Here is a 14,518-nt window from a genome sequence, read left to right as displayed (position 1 = left end):
AGAAGGTATCACAGTGAAAGACAAATCCCTCAAAATTTTTCTTAAAGAAAAAAAAATTGTTGTAATCATATTATGGTTACTTCTCTTTTTCAGATGGACATTTCTTATTATTCAAAAAAGAATATCCTTCCACAACTGTCTAGAACCTCAATCTGCTCAAGAGGGTAGAGTTAACCCCAACATCACAAGAGGAGATATGGCCCATTGAAATCTTCAGACTCTGCTGGGGAGCGGTGTGGCCTCTGTGAGGCTTCTCCCGAGTTTATTCAAAGTCGCTGGAGAAGCTTTTCTGACTTACTCTGAAATGGTTTAAGGATATTATTTTCAAATCACTCAAAAGTCCACTTTTCAGTATCCCCTTGTAGTTGGTGTGAAGCTGCCCAGACTTCTGTAGTGTTGTGAAGGCTGGGGGGAAGAGGGGAGCCTAGGGTACTAGCTTGAGACACCAGCCTCCAGCCAGAGCATCAAGTGTGTCCAACCTAAAAGCCTAACACACAACCATGATCACATTTAAAATAGCATGAGGGTTGGGTTTTTTTTGTTTTTGTTTTTGTTTTTTGGGGTTTTTTTGTTTTGTTTTGTTTTTGCCAACTTTTTCTTCTCTGTCTTTCTTTTTAAGCATGGTTGGGAAGCTCTGCAGATGATAACCCTGTTCTTGGATGTCAGAGACATTCCCCATCTTAGCTTCTGCTGTGTGTCTCACTAGACTGTCTGCACAGGCACTTGAAGCACAACTTGTGTCCGAAGTATTCGGTAGCTAATCGTAAAACCCAAAGTTCAGCGTGAGGATTTAAAACAAAGTCATTCGCATCGGAAATGATAAATATTTTGGACATTGGCTAACAGATTTTCGAAGCACTGTGTTAGAAGTCATACTCTCTCTGAATGCACAGCTCCCTGGACCATGAGAATTTCTCCATCTGCCATTCACTGAGTGTGCTTTTATCCCTTATGAGCCAAGTCAACACTTCTCATCATGAGAGAGGCCCCACAGGTGCTCCCGGGATCAGTTTGGAACTCAAAGCATTTCTGGATGGAGCTCATGGTTTTCATTCTATGAACTCTGAGAGATCATGAAAGGAAGGATAAAAGGTGTTAGGACAAAAGTCCGTGAAGATGACACAAGGGCTGGTTGATTCTTTCTGCTGAGTCTTTAACACCGCCTTAGCAGAGTTTGCAACAGAGGGGAGAGAAAGGAGGCTTTGGAACTGTGGGAGAACAGAATGAGACTGTGAATACAGATGGCCACAGCTTGGGTGAAAAGGACGTAGGATTACAGGAAGGAACAACTGAGGCCATAAAGGAGGCTGTTTTCAGCCACCTCTCTTGCTGGGACAGTCCCCTGTTAATGTCTAAAGCAATGTTAGGAGACTGGAGGCTTTAAAAATATTATGGCATCACTGTTGATAAGGCCTCTGACCCTGACATCCTTGGGTGCCAATCAGCATGCTTTTTCATTAAGACCTTGACAATGAGCCAGACCTCAAAGGCAGGTTTTCAGTTGAGAGTTCAGTTATGATTTTCTCATAACATGTTTTAATTAAATAGACAACAACACTGTGAAACCTAATTCAGGTGAACTGCCTGTCGTTATTTCAGTCTCCTGGATCTATAGGAGAGTCAACAAACCTTTGTAATCCCTGAACCCGGGTTATTATTAGAGACATCCATGACATTTATATTACACCTGAAATTCTCTAATACTGTAAGAAAAACATTTCTTGGAAATGACTTAAGTAGTCGTTTCTAAACCAATCAGGACACAACTTTACACCTGGAGGGTGATTTGAGAAGTAGATCCTGTATCAAAAGTAATCAAATGTCATGTAACTTGACATTTGTTGACATTACATAACTTGACAAGTCATGTAACTTGAAAAAAGTCGAAGCCTTGACTTTTAAAAAATGCCTCATCAGGTAGGTGGTGGTGGTACACACCTTTAATGCCAGCTCTTGGGAGGTAGAGGCAGGTGGATCTATGTGAGTTTGAGGCCCGTCTTTTCTACAGAGGGAGTTCCAGGTAGCTGGAGCTACACAGAGAAACCCTGTCTCAGGAAAAAAAAAAAAAAAAAAACACTGTCTATTTTCTTCTCATTCACAACCCATTTGTTTTCTGAATTTCGCCCCTCACTAAATGTCTGTGCTGTTCCTGTATTCGTGGTTGTGAGCCACGTGTTTCTAAAGCAAACACACGCGCACTCCCACCTCTACCTCTGTTCTCAGCTCTGTTCCATTTGGCCACCTACAACCCATTCATTCTACAGCTCTCATTCCTGAAAAGCCACCAGCACAGCCCTGAACCATGATGCTCCCCTCCTCAGGCTGTATTTCTGACTACTTGATTTGCTATAGAGAACTGCTTTCACCCAAGGCCGTATACTGCATAGGAGATTAATCACGCTCAGAATCCCACCTGTGCGCCTCCTCATGGAAGCCGTCAACGTTGTTGAAAAGTGCAGACACTCTACACTCAAGTCTTAGTTGTACATCTCAGCTTCTAGAGTCCCCCAAGGCAGTGAGACTATTTCTCTCCCAGCGATATGAGCAGTAAAACAGCAGCATCGAGTCTGTATTAAAACTATCCTCACAGAATAATCCACACTCAGCAGAGGCTCATTCATAAATCAGAGTCATTAGCATCTGACTCTAATGATTAAAGTTAAAATCAGGCAGATGGCAATGTGTAGAAAGGTTAACACTTGAATAAATGATTCAGTAGTTCCCGGATATTTTCAACCAGTGTATAATTTATGCAACTCTCAAAGTCTGAATAGTTCTACTCTGGATGCTACGTAGCTAAATACATTTATCTCTGAGCCATGAAACGCATAAAACAAGGCTTATTTTAAAAAAAAATTTAACTTTTATACCTAAAAGTTCATGTTCTCAGACTGATGAAGAATACAAGTCACCCTCAGTGCTATTCCATGCTTGTGATAGATGTTGTGTGGGGCCATGGCCCTTCAAAAAAGTTCTGGCAGTACAGGCTTTTCCCCCATTTGACACTTCAGAAGTTAATTTCTCACCATGTTTTGCCAAAGCAGGTGTGATGTTAAAGGCATAAATAGAGGGTGGGTGATTGTAGAATGCCGTTTCTGTCAAAGGGTGTCACTGCTGTGGATAACTCACCAGACTGTAGAGAAAAATGTCCACTCATTTCCTAGAATATGCAGTATAAGTCTCTGGTCTAGGCAGTTTCAGATGCTTTGATTCTAAGAAAGACTTTCCTAGACTACTTGAGGACAAAGCAAATGCTAGGACCATATTGAATTTCCATGAGCTGAATTAGCAGAAAATGAAGATAAAATGTTTTTCTATTTCAGAACATGATGGTGTTTTAATTGCTCTAGCATTTGGCATGTCTAACGTATACAGACTTTGACGTTCACGTAATAACAAAAGAGAGTCATTTGAGATTTTTCCTTTATTTCTTAGCATCCCCTTTCCTTTCCAGTGTTCCTCCCACCCCCACTCTGGTCCTGGCCTTTTGCTCTCCTCTCACCCCTTCATCCTCTGCGTTCTGCAGTTAGGGATGTAGAAATCCCCTCTCTGTATAGATGGGCCAGCTCCACTCTTACCCAGCTATGATGTTCAGACCACCATCGCTGTGACAACTGATGTCAAAGCCTCCGGGTGAAACAAAGGTTTATACATTACACAAGCAATTTAACTGCTTTCTAAACATATTGCCAAGACAGTGGGAGCTGGCAGCCCACACTAGGTTTTAGGTTTGGGTGAGCTGGGTTAGAAGTAACTGTTGATTGTGAGCAGTTTTTATTTGTCTCCTATGCCCTACAAGCAATCTCGTAACCCAGTAAAGAATTTCTCACAGCGCTGAAACTGCTGTCCCAGCTTCCCAAAATTGCATGCACAAATCACTTGATTGAGGGGGCATCAGAGTCGTGTGCATAGATAACTGCACAGGACAATTGTCTTGTTCTAACCTTTAAAGAGCACCACATGGAGAAATGTTTTATAATCCTTTTCTGTGCAGTAGGCAGAGGAGAAAAGAAAAGAGCTTGGGCAAAGATCACCCAGGAGAAAGAAAGGAACTCCTTTCGGGGTTCCAGTCGAAACACAATAAAGAACATAATTAACTTCACAATTCTTTGTGTTTTCCATTTGACTGCAGGGAGGAGATGAAAGGGGCCTGCTAAGCCTTGCATTCCATCCCAATTACAAGAAAAATGGAAAGCTGTATGTGTCTTATACCACCAACCAAGAACGGTGGGCTATGGGGCCTCACGACCACATTCTCAGGGTTGTGGAATACACAGTATCCAGGTATCATTAACTGATGTGCATGGAAGCCTACAAATTCTGCCATCTTGTTTTCTCTTCTTCGCCTCTTCACAAACTGTTAAATTATTGCCATAAATTGGTAGTAATTAAAGCAGAATCTTCCCATGGTTTAAAACACGGTGTGTGTGTATGTGTGTGTGAGAGAGACTGAGAGAGAATTTTAATAAAATAAAAGTCTTTGGTACTTCTCCTCGATTACTTCAGCTTTAAGGATATTCCTAGAACATTGAGATTAATGTAATCTTTCATGTAATTCTGAATAGCTCCATTTCAACTGTGGTTGTCTGTCTGTACACGTCTTTCTTTCCAGTGGACCCCCATTCTGCCTGTAAAGTCATGGTGTTTCCCCCTTCCATCTTGCAGGAAAAATCCCCATCAGGTTGACCTAAGGACGGCCCGGGTGTTTCTGGAAGTCGCTGAGCTCCACAGAAAGCATCTTGGAGGACAACTGTTCTTCGGTCCCGATGGCTTTTTGTACATCGTCCTCGGGGACGGCATGATCACTCTGGATGACATGGAAGAGATGGATGGGTTAAGGTAACACACTTGCTTACCAACAGGCCTTCTTGAGTTAACGTGATTTCAGTGCCAGGACACAAGGTCTGAACCAGCACGTGGAAACCACAGCTCATGATCGACCGTGAGGCCATTTTATGCTGAAGGGATGCTTTGCTTTGTTCTGAAAGAGTTATTGCTCATGGCTGTGCTACACGTGCAGCCACACACAGCACGAGGGAGGGTGCTGCTTCCTCTGGGCCCAGCTGCTCCCCCACCCTACGCATCCACGCTGCTGCCACACCCTCTGTCTAATGAAATAACTGCTGTCTAGGGAAACATAAAGTGCATAGACTGGCAAAGACGAAAGCGGACAGAATTTTAAAAGAGCAAGCAGCATGCTATGCCACATCTGTGTCCATCCTCCTGTGTCCAAGCTCCCCTGGGTCTCACTTCTTGGCACGTGAAATTTGGAAATCAAATAATTTTTAGTCAAATGGAAGGATGATCTTTTTCCTCCTTAGAGCGACGTGGCCACACGTCCGCAGCCAGAATGCGAGGTACTCACGCCCTTCCTACTTCCTCAGTGATTTCACAGGCTCCGTGCTGAGGCTGGACACGGACACCGACCTGTGCAGCGTGCCGTACTCCATTCCACGGAGCAACCCCCACTTCAACAGCACCAACCAGCCCCCGGAGGTGTTTGCCCACGGGCTCCACGACCCAGGCAGGTGAGGACGTCTGCCTGTCTTGTCCCTGCTCTGAAAAAGACACAGCTTGAGCTCTAGGAAGAGATGTACGCAGCACAAGGGGTGGTGCCCTGTACAGGGCCGTTAGCTGAGCAAGTATCTAGCCTACTTTTTGGCATCCTCCTGTGAGGAAGGTTAAAAAAATTAAGCAAGGGAAAACACAAGTTCATAGAAAAAGGGGGGGGGGGGTGAGGACTACTATTGGATGACTTTGGCTTTCTTTGTTTAAACTCCTCTAAATTTTATTTTCCTGGTTGGCTTTGTCTGCTCTACGCTACTTCAACAGTATGGCACATACATGTTAATTTATAAACAGCGATAGGTTTCGGCTCAGAATTTCAGATGCTGGGCGGTCTGAGGCCAGGGTGCCGACATTTGCTCAGCATCTACTGAGAGCTTTCTTGCTTCCTCATCTCATGGTAGAAGGTGAGAGAAAAAGAGAGGGAGGGAGACAGAAAAGTTGCCCAACTCATCCTCCTCTGGGGAACGCACTCCTAGGATTGCCAGCCCCTCTCAGAGCAAGCGCATTAATCCATTGGCATTGGCTAGTAGAGCTCTGATTTCGCAGCTTGCCCTGGAGGCCCCATCTGTACTATGGACTGCTGGGATCAGGTTCCGGATGTGCGCTTGGCGAGGTACATTCAGGCCATATCACATATGTTGAACAGGGGTGGTAACAAGGATATCCTCAGGGCTCTGTCAGGATTCCCTAAGAGTCCACAGACAGTCTAGAAGGGCCGTCATTCCCTACACCTGGGTGAGCCTTCCTGCCATCTTTGCACTTAATACAAGATGGTGTGGTGTTGCTTTTCAAGGAACTGAGGTAAATGTTAATGTCTTTCACGCCTGAAAAACTTACAAATACTAAAGGAATCTGTGTTGGCTGTTTTCAGCTCATACTATAATGAACCATAAAAGAAAAGAAAGCTATGAAGTCTATAGAATGAGGGATTTCAGGCACACTTTAAAAATTCTATGAACTATAACAGAAATTCTCTGATGAAAACCCCTTCCAGTCTGGTCTATCATTCAGACTAAGGGGTATGTGGCCACATTCATTCATTTACTAGCTTGGCTATTATTGCTATTTAATGTTTATTAAGTGTTCACTATGTGCAAGGTGAATATTTCTCAAACTTTTTATTTTTATAATCCCTCATGCCCTTCATCTTCCCTCCATCAAAGCCCAAGTCCACAGTTCATTTCCTTTTTGGCATCTCCACAGATCTTAAAATCTGTTCAGCAGGGAATACTTAAGGTGGGCTCAGGATGTGGAGGAAACTGTCACATTCCATCTCTATAGCTCAGAACGCACAGACACCACAGAGCAGCACTTTGAAGTAAAGCGGCCTGAGTCACCACCCGGAGCAGAGCGTTCTCGCAACCTTCCTGGGGGTCCAATCCTCAGTGCAAAAACACAGGATGAGGCGCTTTCCAGACCCTGCTCATGGCAAGACGCCTGCACGGCGGAGCCTGCCTCCTCTGGCCGCTGCGAGCTAAAGAAAAATTCTGTTTGTGCTCTGCTTTCCTCCCAGGGAACCTCGGCAGAGAAAGATTTAATGAAGAGAAAGAAACTAAAGCTATTCATGGCTCTAAGCAGAGCTGACCATCATTAAGCACCTTGACTCCGGGCACTAAACTAAGAGCCCTCTTGCTAAAACTTTGAGACGCTGCCCAAACAACACGTTTTAATTTTTTTTGTGTGTGTGGTATGTGCGTATTCCCGTCCTTACACGAGGGTAGAGCAAGGGGGGGAAAGTCACGCGTCTTCCTCCATCATGCACCTTTTCTTTATTTTTTCAGGACAGATGTCTCACTGAACTTGAAGACAGGTATTTCTGTGAGACTGGCTGATCAGAAAGCTGTCTTTTCTATTACCCCCCCACATACCCTAGCCCAGTGTAGGATTATATACTCGTGTCATGTCTGACTTTTATGAAGATGATGGAGATTCAAACTCAGGCCCTCTTTCCTGCACAAGTATTCTTCCATCTCCGCAGTCCACCATCCTTTTTTAATGTCAAGAGTAATTAATAGATCCACAGTAAAATGGCCACAATGCGCAAAGACAACCGGGACAAGCCCGCTGCCCACACTAACCTACCCCATTGCTAGCATTCCCAGCAGAATGGTTCTTTCAGTAAACAACAAAGGACACATCACTGGCACATCATCATTGCCAAGAGTCCCTTATAGGCATTAGCATCCATTTGTGGTGGTGTACGTGCTTTTAGGCGGATACTGACAGGTGTCCATCATCGTAGCCTCATCTTACTAGTTTCACTATTTGGCTCCCTTTGCACATAAGAATCTGAAGGCCAGAGGATGGAGTATCACAGCCCCCAGCAACTCAGCTCAGGGAGAGACGACTTCTTCAACATTAGCTGTTTCTTGTTGAAAACAAGTCAAACTTCTTTTTGTCATAGACTCTTTATCTTAAAAAAAAAAAAAAAAAAAAAAAAAAAAAGGTACCACCTTGTGGGGACTAAAGTTCCTCATTAGGTCCCAACAGGACTGTGTCTCCAGCCCCTCCTGCCAGACACTGCATTGAAAGGATCACTCTTAGAGAGGACAGTGGGGCCCTGTCACTGGAAAACTATCCCAGGCCCTTCTTTATTATGACTGGCTCTTTGGAACCATCAGTTGTTGTTTTGTTTTATTGTAATAATTGCTAAATGACTCTCCATCTCTGAATCCCCTACCCTCAAAATTTTTTAACGTTTTAAATTTATTTAATAGCCCAGTGGTTTGGTTTATAAGAAGTTAATGTATTTCATTGGCCCAAAAAGCAGTTCTCAGTGGAATGTGTTCTGCCTCAAGGGGACGTTTGGCAATATGTAGAAACATTTTTGGATTTCACAGCTGGGACGAGGGACTAAGAGCAGGGCAACGGTGCTGCCATCTAACGGGCCAAGGCCAAGGAGATTGCTAAGAGTGCCAGGATTCACAGAGCAGCACGCTTCACCCCCAAACAAAGGCTGCATGGTCCCAAATGTCCAGAACCCTGTTTTTTGTTTGTTTGTTTGTTGTTCCTGCTGTTGTTGCATTTTTGAAAAGTTCAAACATTTTATTAGGTTTCATTCTTTCTCTAATCCTAACGTCCTATTGACTTAAACACGCAGGGAATATTGTGGCCTCTTACATCTAGACTAGGTAACAGGAATTCAGCCATCCCTGACATTGTGAGGTTCAGTCCGTGGCTGGGACCACAGCAATACCCTGATCTCCAGATTAGCTATGGCGGATGTGAAGATAGTGTAGAGGGAACAGGCCCCCATGCGGGCACAAGCCAGCTGTGTTTCAGTCCCTGGACTAGAACACGTGTGTGGGTTTGGGGGAAGGTGCTGCAGGCCCTCAGACCGAGAGTATAACCATTCGGAGACTGTTGAGATGGTTGAGCAAGGAAAGGCACTTGCCACCAAACCTGGACGTCTGAGCTCATTCCCAGGAACAGAGAGAAAGAAGAAAACCGACTCACCCTGATTGCCCTCTGACCTCCCACAATACACTGTGGCGCACACACACACACACACATACACATTGAGAGAGAGAGAGAATAAATATTTGTGATTTTAAGTAAATATTCCATTTAAGAAACACAATACTGGCTCTGAGGCTAATATATTACATACATTGTATGGCACAGATGAGTTGATGGCAGCACTGATTCATATTTCCAAACTCTGCCAATGTGTTATGCATGAGGTAATCCTTACCAATGGGCTAACAAAGGTTTTTAAGATAGTGAGAACGTTCATTAGAAGAGAGATAGCCAGAAAAATTAAGAAACACATTCCTTAGGTCATTAGCTTCAGTAGAGTAAACAGAGATGTCAGGAGGTTTCCTTCAGTGGTTTCAAGAATTCCCAAACTAAATTGCTCGTAGCATCCTTGCCAGTCCGCAAAGCGTTCCTTTCTGTGCCAGGAAGAGACCCTGGCAGGAATTAATGAGTATCTGCCGCTTATTACGCAGATGCGCCGTGGATCGACAGCCTACTGATATAAACATCAATCTAACAATACTTTGCTCAGATTCCAATGGGAAAAACAGATCATCAGCCAGAATTCTACAGATAATAAAAGGGAAAGATTACGGTGAGTCAAGCAGATGCTGCTGCTTTTGCGTTATCTGAAGCTTGGTTTTAGTATATTAATTGGAAGGGGGAAAGAGTTTGCATAATGAACATTTGAGAAAGCATAAAAAACACTGGCCTGACAAAGGCCAGTGAGTAAATTGCTCCATTTTTAAAGGTTCAAGGACTCCTCTAAGCCCTGAGGGTCGCTCTGCTTAATTACCTTGAATGGTTCTCTGTAGGTTCAAATAGTTTAATGGTCTCAAAAGTCAAAGGCTTGTATTTTGCTCATCTAAGACTCGAGGTGAGGAATTTCTCTTTATTCGCCATGATAAGGAGAACTTGTCTAAACATTTTATATACAGAGAAGGTAAGAAATTACCTAACATTCAACTTGCAAGTCTCAGCAATTAGGAAAATAGTGTTTCTAATAAAAATAATTTTAAAATTTTAAATGTTTTTTTTCAGAGAAAACAAAGTATTTTGCTTGTAAAAACAAGTCATGGGAATAGAATGTTTAAACATTATTTTTAATAACATGATTACTGGAGTATTTGCAGAGAATTTAAAAACAAAAAGTGGGATAATGAAGTGTAAAACACTCAGTATTTTTCAATGCTGTAGGACGGATTCCTTTCCAAGGCCACAGCAGAGTAAAGCGTTATGGAGCACAGTAGACTGAGATTATTGAGTTGATCGCTCCTTCTGTTTACTCATCCAACAGACCTATTTATTTTAGCACTAAGAATGAGGGAGCTATTTGATTATTTTACTTTGCTTTTTCTCCAGGTCTCTCTCTCTCTCTCTCTCTCTCTCTCTCTCTCTCTCTCTCTCTCTGTGTGTGTGTGTGTGTGTGTGTGTGTGTGTGTGTGTGTACCCTATAAAGCCAAACCAAAAAATAACATACATGGTTTGGAAAAACAAAATCTAAGAAGCCACTAACTGATTTAATGGATTTTGTTTATATCTGGAGATTAAATCAAATTCTACTAATCAAATTAACTTTCAGATAAAACCAGCTACAGTATTAATACTTACATTTATGTATTTTAAAACACATCCGAAATGCACGCAGCTCCCACTATGAACGCATTCACAGAACCACAGTGTGTGACGGGAACACTGGTCATGTTGTACAGAGGGAGACACTGGGGGACATGGAGGCTAATTATCTAAGTAAAGATGGATCTGATCTGAAGCAGCCTGAGTTGTTCAGTCATACCATCATGTTGGGTATTTGAAACATGTTTTTCCCAAGCTTTATTTATAATCATGTGAAAGAACAGGGACTTTAAAATTACAGTGTTGAGCCAAAAAATCTGGGCCCAGAAGGGCCTGCAGTGACTGATGAATCAGCCAAGGACCATGCATGGAGGTGACCTAGACCTCCTGCTCAGATGTAGCCCATGGGCAGCTCAGTCTCCATGGGGAGTCCCTAGTAAGGGGAGCAGGGGCAGTCTCTGGCGTGAACTAGGTTGCCTGCTATTTGATCACCTCCCCCTCATGGGCTGGTCCTACCAGGCCAGGGAAAAAAGAGGATACAGACAATCCTAATGAGACATGATAGGCTGGGGTCAGATGGAAGGGGAGGAGGACCTCCCCTATCAATCGACTAGGGGAGGGGGAGAAGGTGGAAAGAGGGAAGGAGGGACCAGGAGAAGATGAGGGGGCTACAGCTGGGATACAAAGTGAATAAATTATAATAAAAATAATAATTTAAAAACATAAAATTACTGTGCTGCCACAACAGCTCTTATGTACGGTACCACATGTTAACTTTTGCTTATTTGATATCAAATGCGTGAGAAGTAATACTCAGGTGACTTTGCCACACATAACTCAGAGGAGCTCCTGGAGCAGACACTGCTGACCTTGCAAGTCTATAGGCAAAACCATGAAAGGGCCTTAAGTGAAGACAATCTTTGAATAAGTGACCAGTTTTTAGGAATTCAGTAAATGTGGGTTTAAAGACCCACATTACATGTGTTATGCTTTTATTTTCATTAAAGTGTGAACCTTTAAAACTTTTTAAACATTTTATATGATTTGTTAGGTCTGGTTTGAATCACTAAATGTAAGCAGAACCACTTTTTTTTTACAGCCATTTATTGTTCAAAACTCAAGTTTTTAAGTATTTTGGGTCTAGGGTAAATAACAATGATTTCAAAATATTTAGATTTGCATTGTGCTGGAATACTAGTGTGTCCTGACAGATAAAATGGCAAGTTCCTGATGAGCGTTTTTCATTTCATTAAGCTTACACTTGGATGCTATTTCAAAAGAATTTCATTATTCTCGTCAGTATACCTGAAAAGGATCCATGTCCTACCTTATGAAACACAATATGGAATTAAATTATTGTTACATGCATTACTTGGTCAGAATCACCTTTGCTTCTGGAAATGTTTCATTTACTCTAATACTATTTTTTTTTCCAGAAAGCGAGCCATCGCTTTTAGAATTCAAGCCATTCAGTAGTGGTCCTTTGGTTGGTGGATTCATTTACAGAGGTTGCCAGTCTGAAAGATTGTACGGAAGCTATGTGTTTGGAGATCGCAATGGGTATGTTTCCCAATGCCAAATGACATGGCTAGTGTTTGGCACACTACCAAAAAGTATCCACGTGGCTGTCCCTCATGAGTCAGACCTTGAACACACATTTCCTTGTGCTTTTACCGCATCTGGAAGTATAATTGAAGAGATGTTTCCAGAGAGACCCCTTTCAACAGGGAGAATTTGGAAGGCAAAGAACTCTGAGAGATTTTTCATTTATTTTGACTTTTCCCATTATCCTCAACCTAATTCCCAGACTTGTTTTACAGAAGTTGTAATAGTTGTGTTTTTAAAAATTACCCTGTAAGATTAAGAATTTTGGCAGCACCAAACTCTCCAGACTTGGTGCAGCAGAGAGCAGTTTGTCTACATAAGTAGATACTACAAAATAAAAGTGTAGCCTACATTTTCAAGGGCTCATGGTGGTTGGTTATAAGAAGCCGATGAAGTCCATGCTGAAAGTTTGTTTCCTGAGCTGCTGACACTCAGGCAAAAGGAGCCCTGGTGTGCTCGGCTTCAGCAAGAGGCAAGCACTGGACCTACCCTGTGCTCGACCCACTTTCATGCTGGCCGTCAGCAGGACAGCCTACCCTTGAGACCCACCTGGGAAGACTTAAGGGTGTAGGGTGGGGAGAGGATGTCTCCTCCTGAGATTTGTTTCAGTCCCCCTCCAAGCCACATCATTCCGTCTTTTACCCTCATCTGCTGCTTTCACGGCGCTCCCATTCACCTCAGAGGCATGTTCTTTGTCCCTCGAGAGGCAGTATCTTTGGTGTAACAAGTCTTCATTGCAATTTCTATTCTAAAACATTTTCAAGTGCCTAATAAGCCAGCATGATTTCTCATTGTAGGTTTATGGTGTGTTTCATTACAGGAATTTCTTGACCCTTCAGCAAAGCCCAGTGACCAAGCAATGGCAAGAAAAGCCACTCTGTCTGGGGACCAGTGGTTCCTGCCGAGGCTACTTCTCAGGTCACATCTTGGGATTTGGAGAAGATGAATTAGGTACCACATCTATTGCCCCGTTATGTTCTAGTTTCACTCCTTGCTTGTAAAACATTGTTCATCCCTGTAGAATAATGGTCTCTTATTCCATTTGTTGGAAATGCACCCACAGAAAAGGTGACCTTCCACAGAGTCTCAAGATAGTCATGTGACACTTGCCTTCCCAGTACCCTTTTCCCAGGGTCTGTATACCTTGTTCATATTTTGGAGATACAAAAGCAATAAAGCAGAAAAAAAAAAGAGGCAGAAACAAGGAAAAAATAAGTTAAAGGGGAGAAAATCTTTTCAAAGCTACTGATATTTTTCACAATGTACTATAATGATCCTTTCATTCTCTATGTAAAGGCTATCCCACTTGCCTGTGTCTCTTTAATTTTCAAGGGGCAGAATATGAAGCTAGCATACACTCTTCATTGTTTTCTTATTTATGCCCATTTTGTGCAAGACAATCTAAGGGGTAGAGTTCCTTTCCAATAGAGCAGAAACTCTCTTGTTGACCACCCATATGGCAGTATTTTGGCGTGTTTATTAATGTATGGAAGCTATTTGTGTTGAATACCCCGTCATCACAATGCCATTGAGAGGTTGTGGCACCCATAGCAGGTGAGCCTCAGTGGGGGTAGCCTTTAAAAGCTACTATTTATATGTGTGGTGTTTAAGTGCATGCTTGGTGTCTGAGGAATTGAACCCAGACCCTCTGCAGGAGCAACAACTGCCTTTAACCTCAGAGCCATCTCTCCAGCCCCACACCTGTTGCTCTTAAAGGGAGTGTTGGAACCTTCTTTTCCTCCATATCTTTGCCTCCTGGCTGCTGTGAGGGTTTCAGGCCTTCTTTGCCACACTCCTGCCATGATGACTATTCCCAGTAACAGAGCCAAGCTAACATGTATTGCAATCCCTGAAACCATAAGCTAAAATAAAATTTTCTTCCTCAAAAAAAAAAAAAAAAGAATGGAGTCTAATGAGCAAAAGGAAGTTGGAGTTGGAATGTGATTAATCAGAAAATGAAATTGGCTACTCTCCACTGTTTTAAATTACAGAGTTCAATGTAGCGTTTGTGGTATTTCATTTAACTACACCCTAACAAACCATGAAGACTAGGATCCTTAAGCCTCAGAGATGAATTTTAAAGCATAAAAAAGGAAAGAATATGTTTCTTTCCTAAGTCGGAATATTCTCTTTGTAATGAAATCCCAGGCTGATTTTCTTTGTACACTAAACGGGAAAATCAACAGAAATAGTTCTTTGTCACTCATTTAGATTAACAAAGGACTCAGGCACACACATATTTAAGAGACACAGGATATAATAATTAGGAAAGAGATTTGTCTGCTCTTGCTCC

At 42.6% G+C, this 14,518-nt stretch overlaps 1 protein-coding gene across 1 annotated transcript in view; it reads left to right on the top strand.

Moving 5' to 3' along the window:
* Hhip (hedgehog interacting protein) overlaps positions 1-14,518 on the top strand; it is a 91,908-nt gene that overhangs the window by 54,909 nt on the left and 22,481 nt on the right. Inside the window, exons 5-10 of the mRNA XM_021635645.2 lie at positions 4,133-4,284; positions 4,666-4,839; positions 5,385-5,528; positions 9,519-9,640; positions 12,057-12,180; positions 13,046-13,176. Of these exons, the coding sequence (XP_021491320.1) occupies positions 4,133-4,284; positions 4,666-4,839; positions 5,385-5,528; positions 9,519-9,640; positions 12,057-12,180; positions 13,046-13,176 (847 nt within the window). The remainder of the gene's footprint in view (positions 1-4,132; positions 4,285-4,665; positions 4,840-5,384; positions 5,529-9,518; positions 9,641-12,056; positions 12,181-13,045; positions 13,177-14,518) is intronic.

Source organism: Meriones unguiculatus, chromosome 10 (assembly GCF_030254825.1).
Source record: "Meriones unguiculatus strain TT.TT164.6M chromosome 10, Bangor_MerUng_6.1, whole genome shotgun sequence".
Lineage (NCBI taxonomy): Eukaryota > Metazoa > Chordata > Mammalia > Rodentia > Muridae > Meriones > Meriones unguiculatus.
The sequence above is the reverse complement of the archived record's forward strand: the minus strand, read 5'-3'. Positions and strand labels throughout refer to the sequence as shown.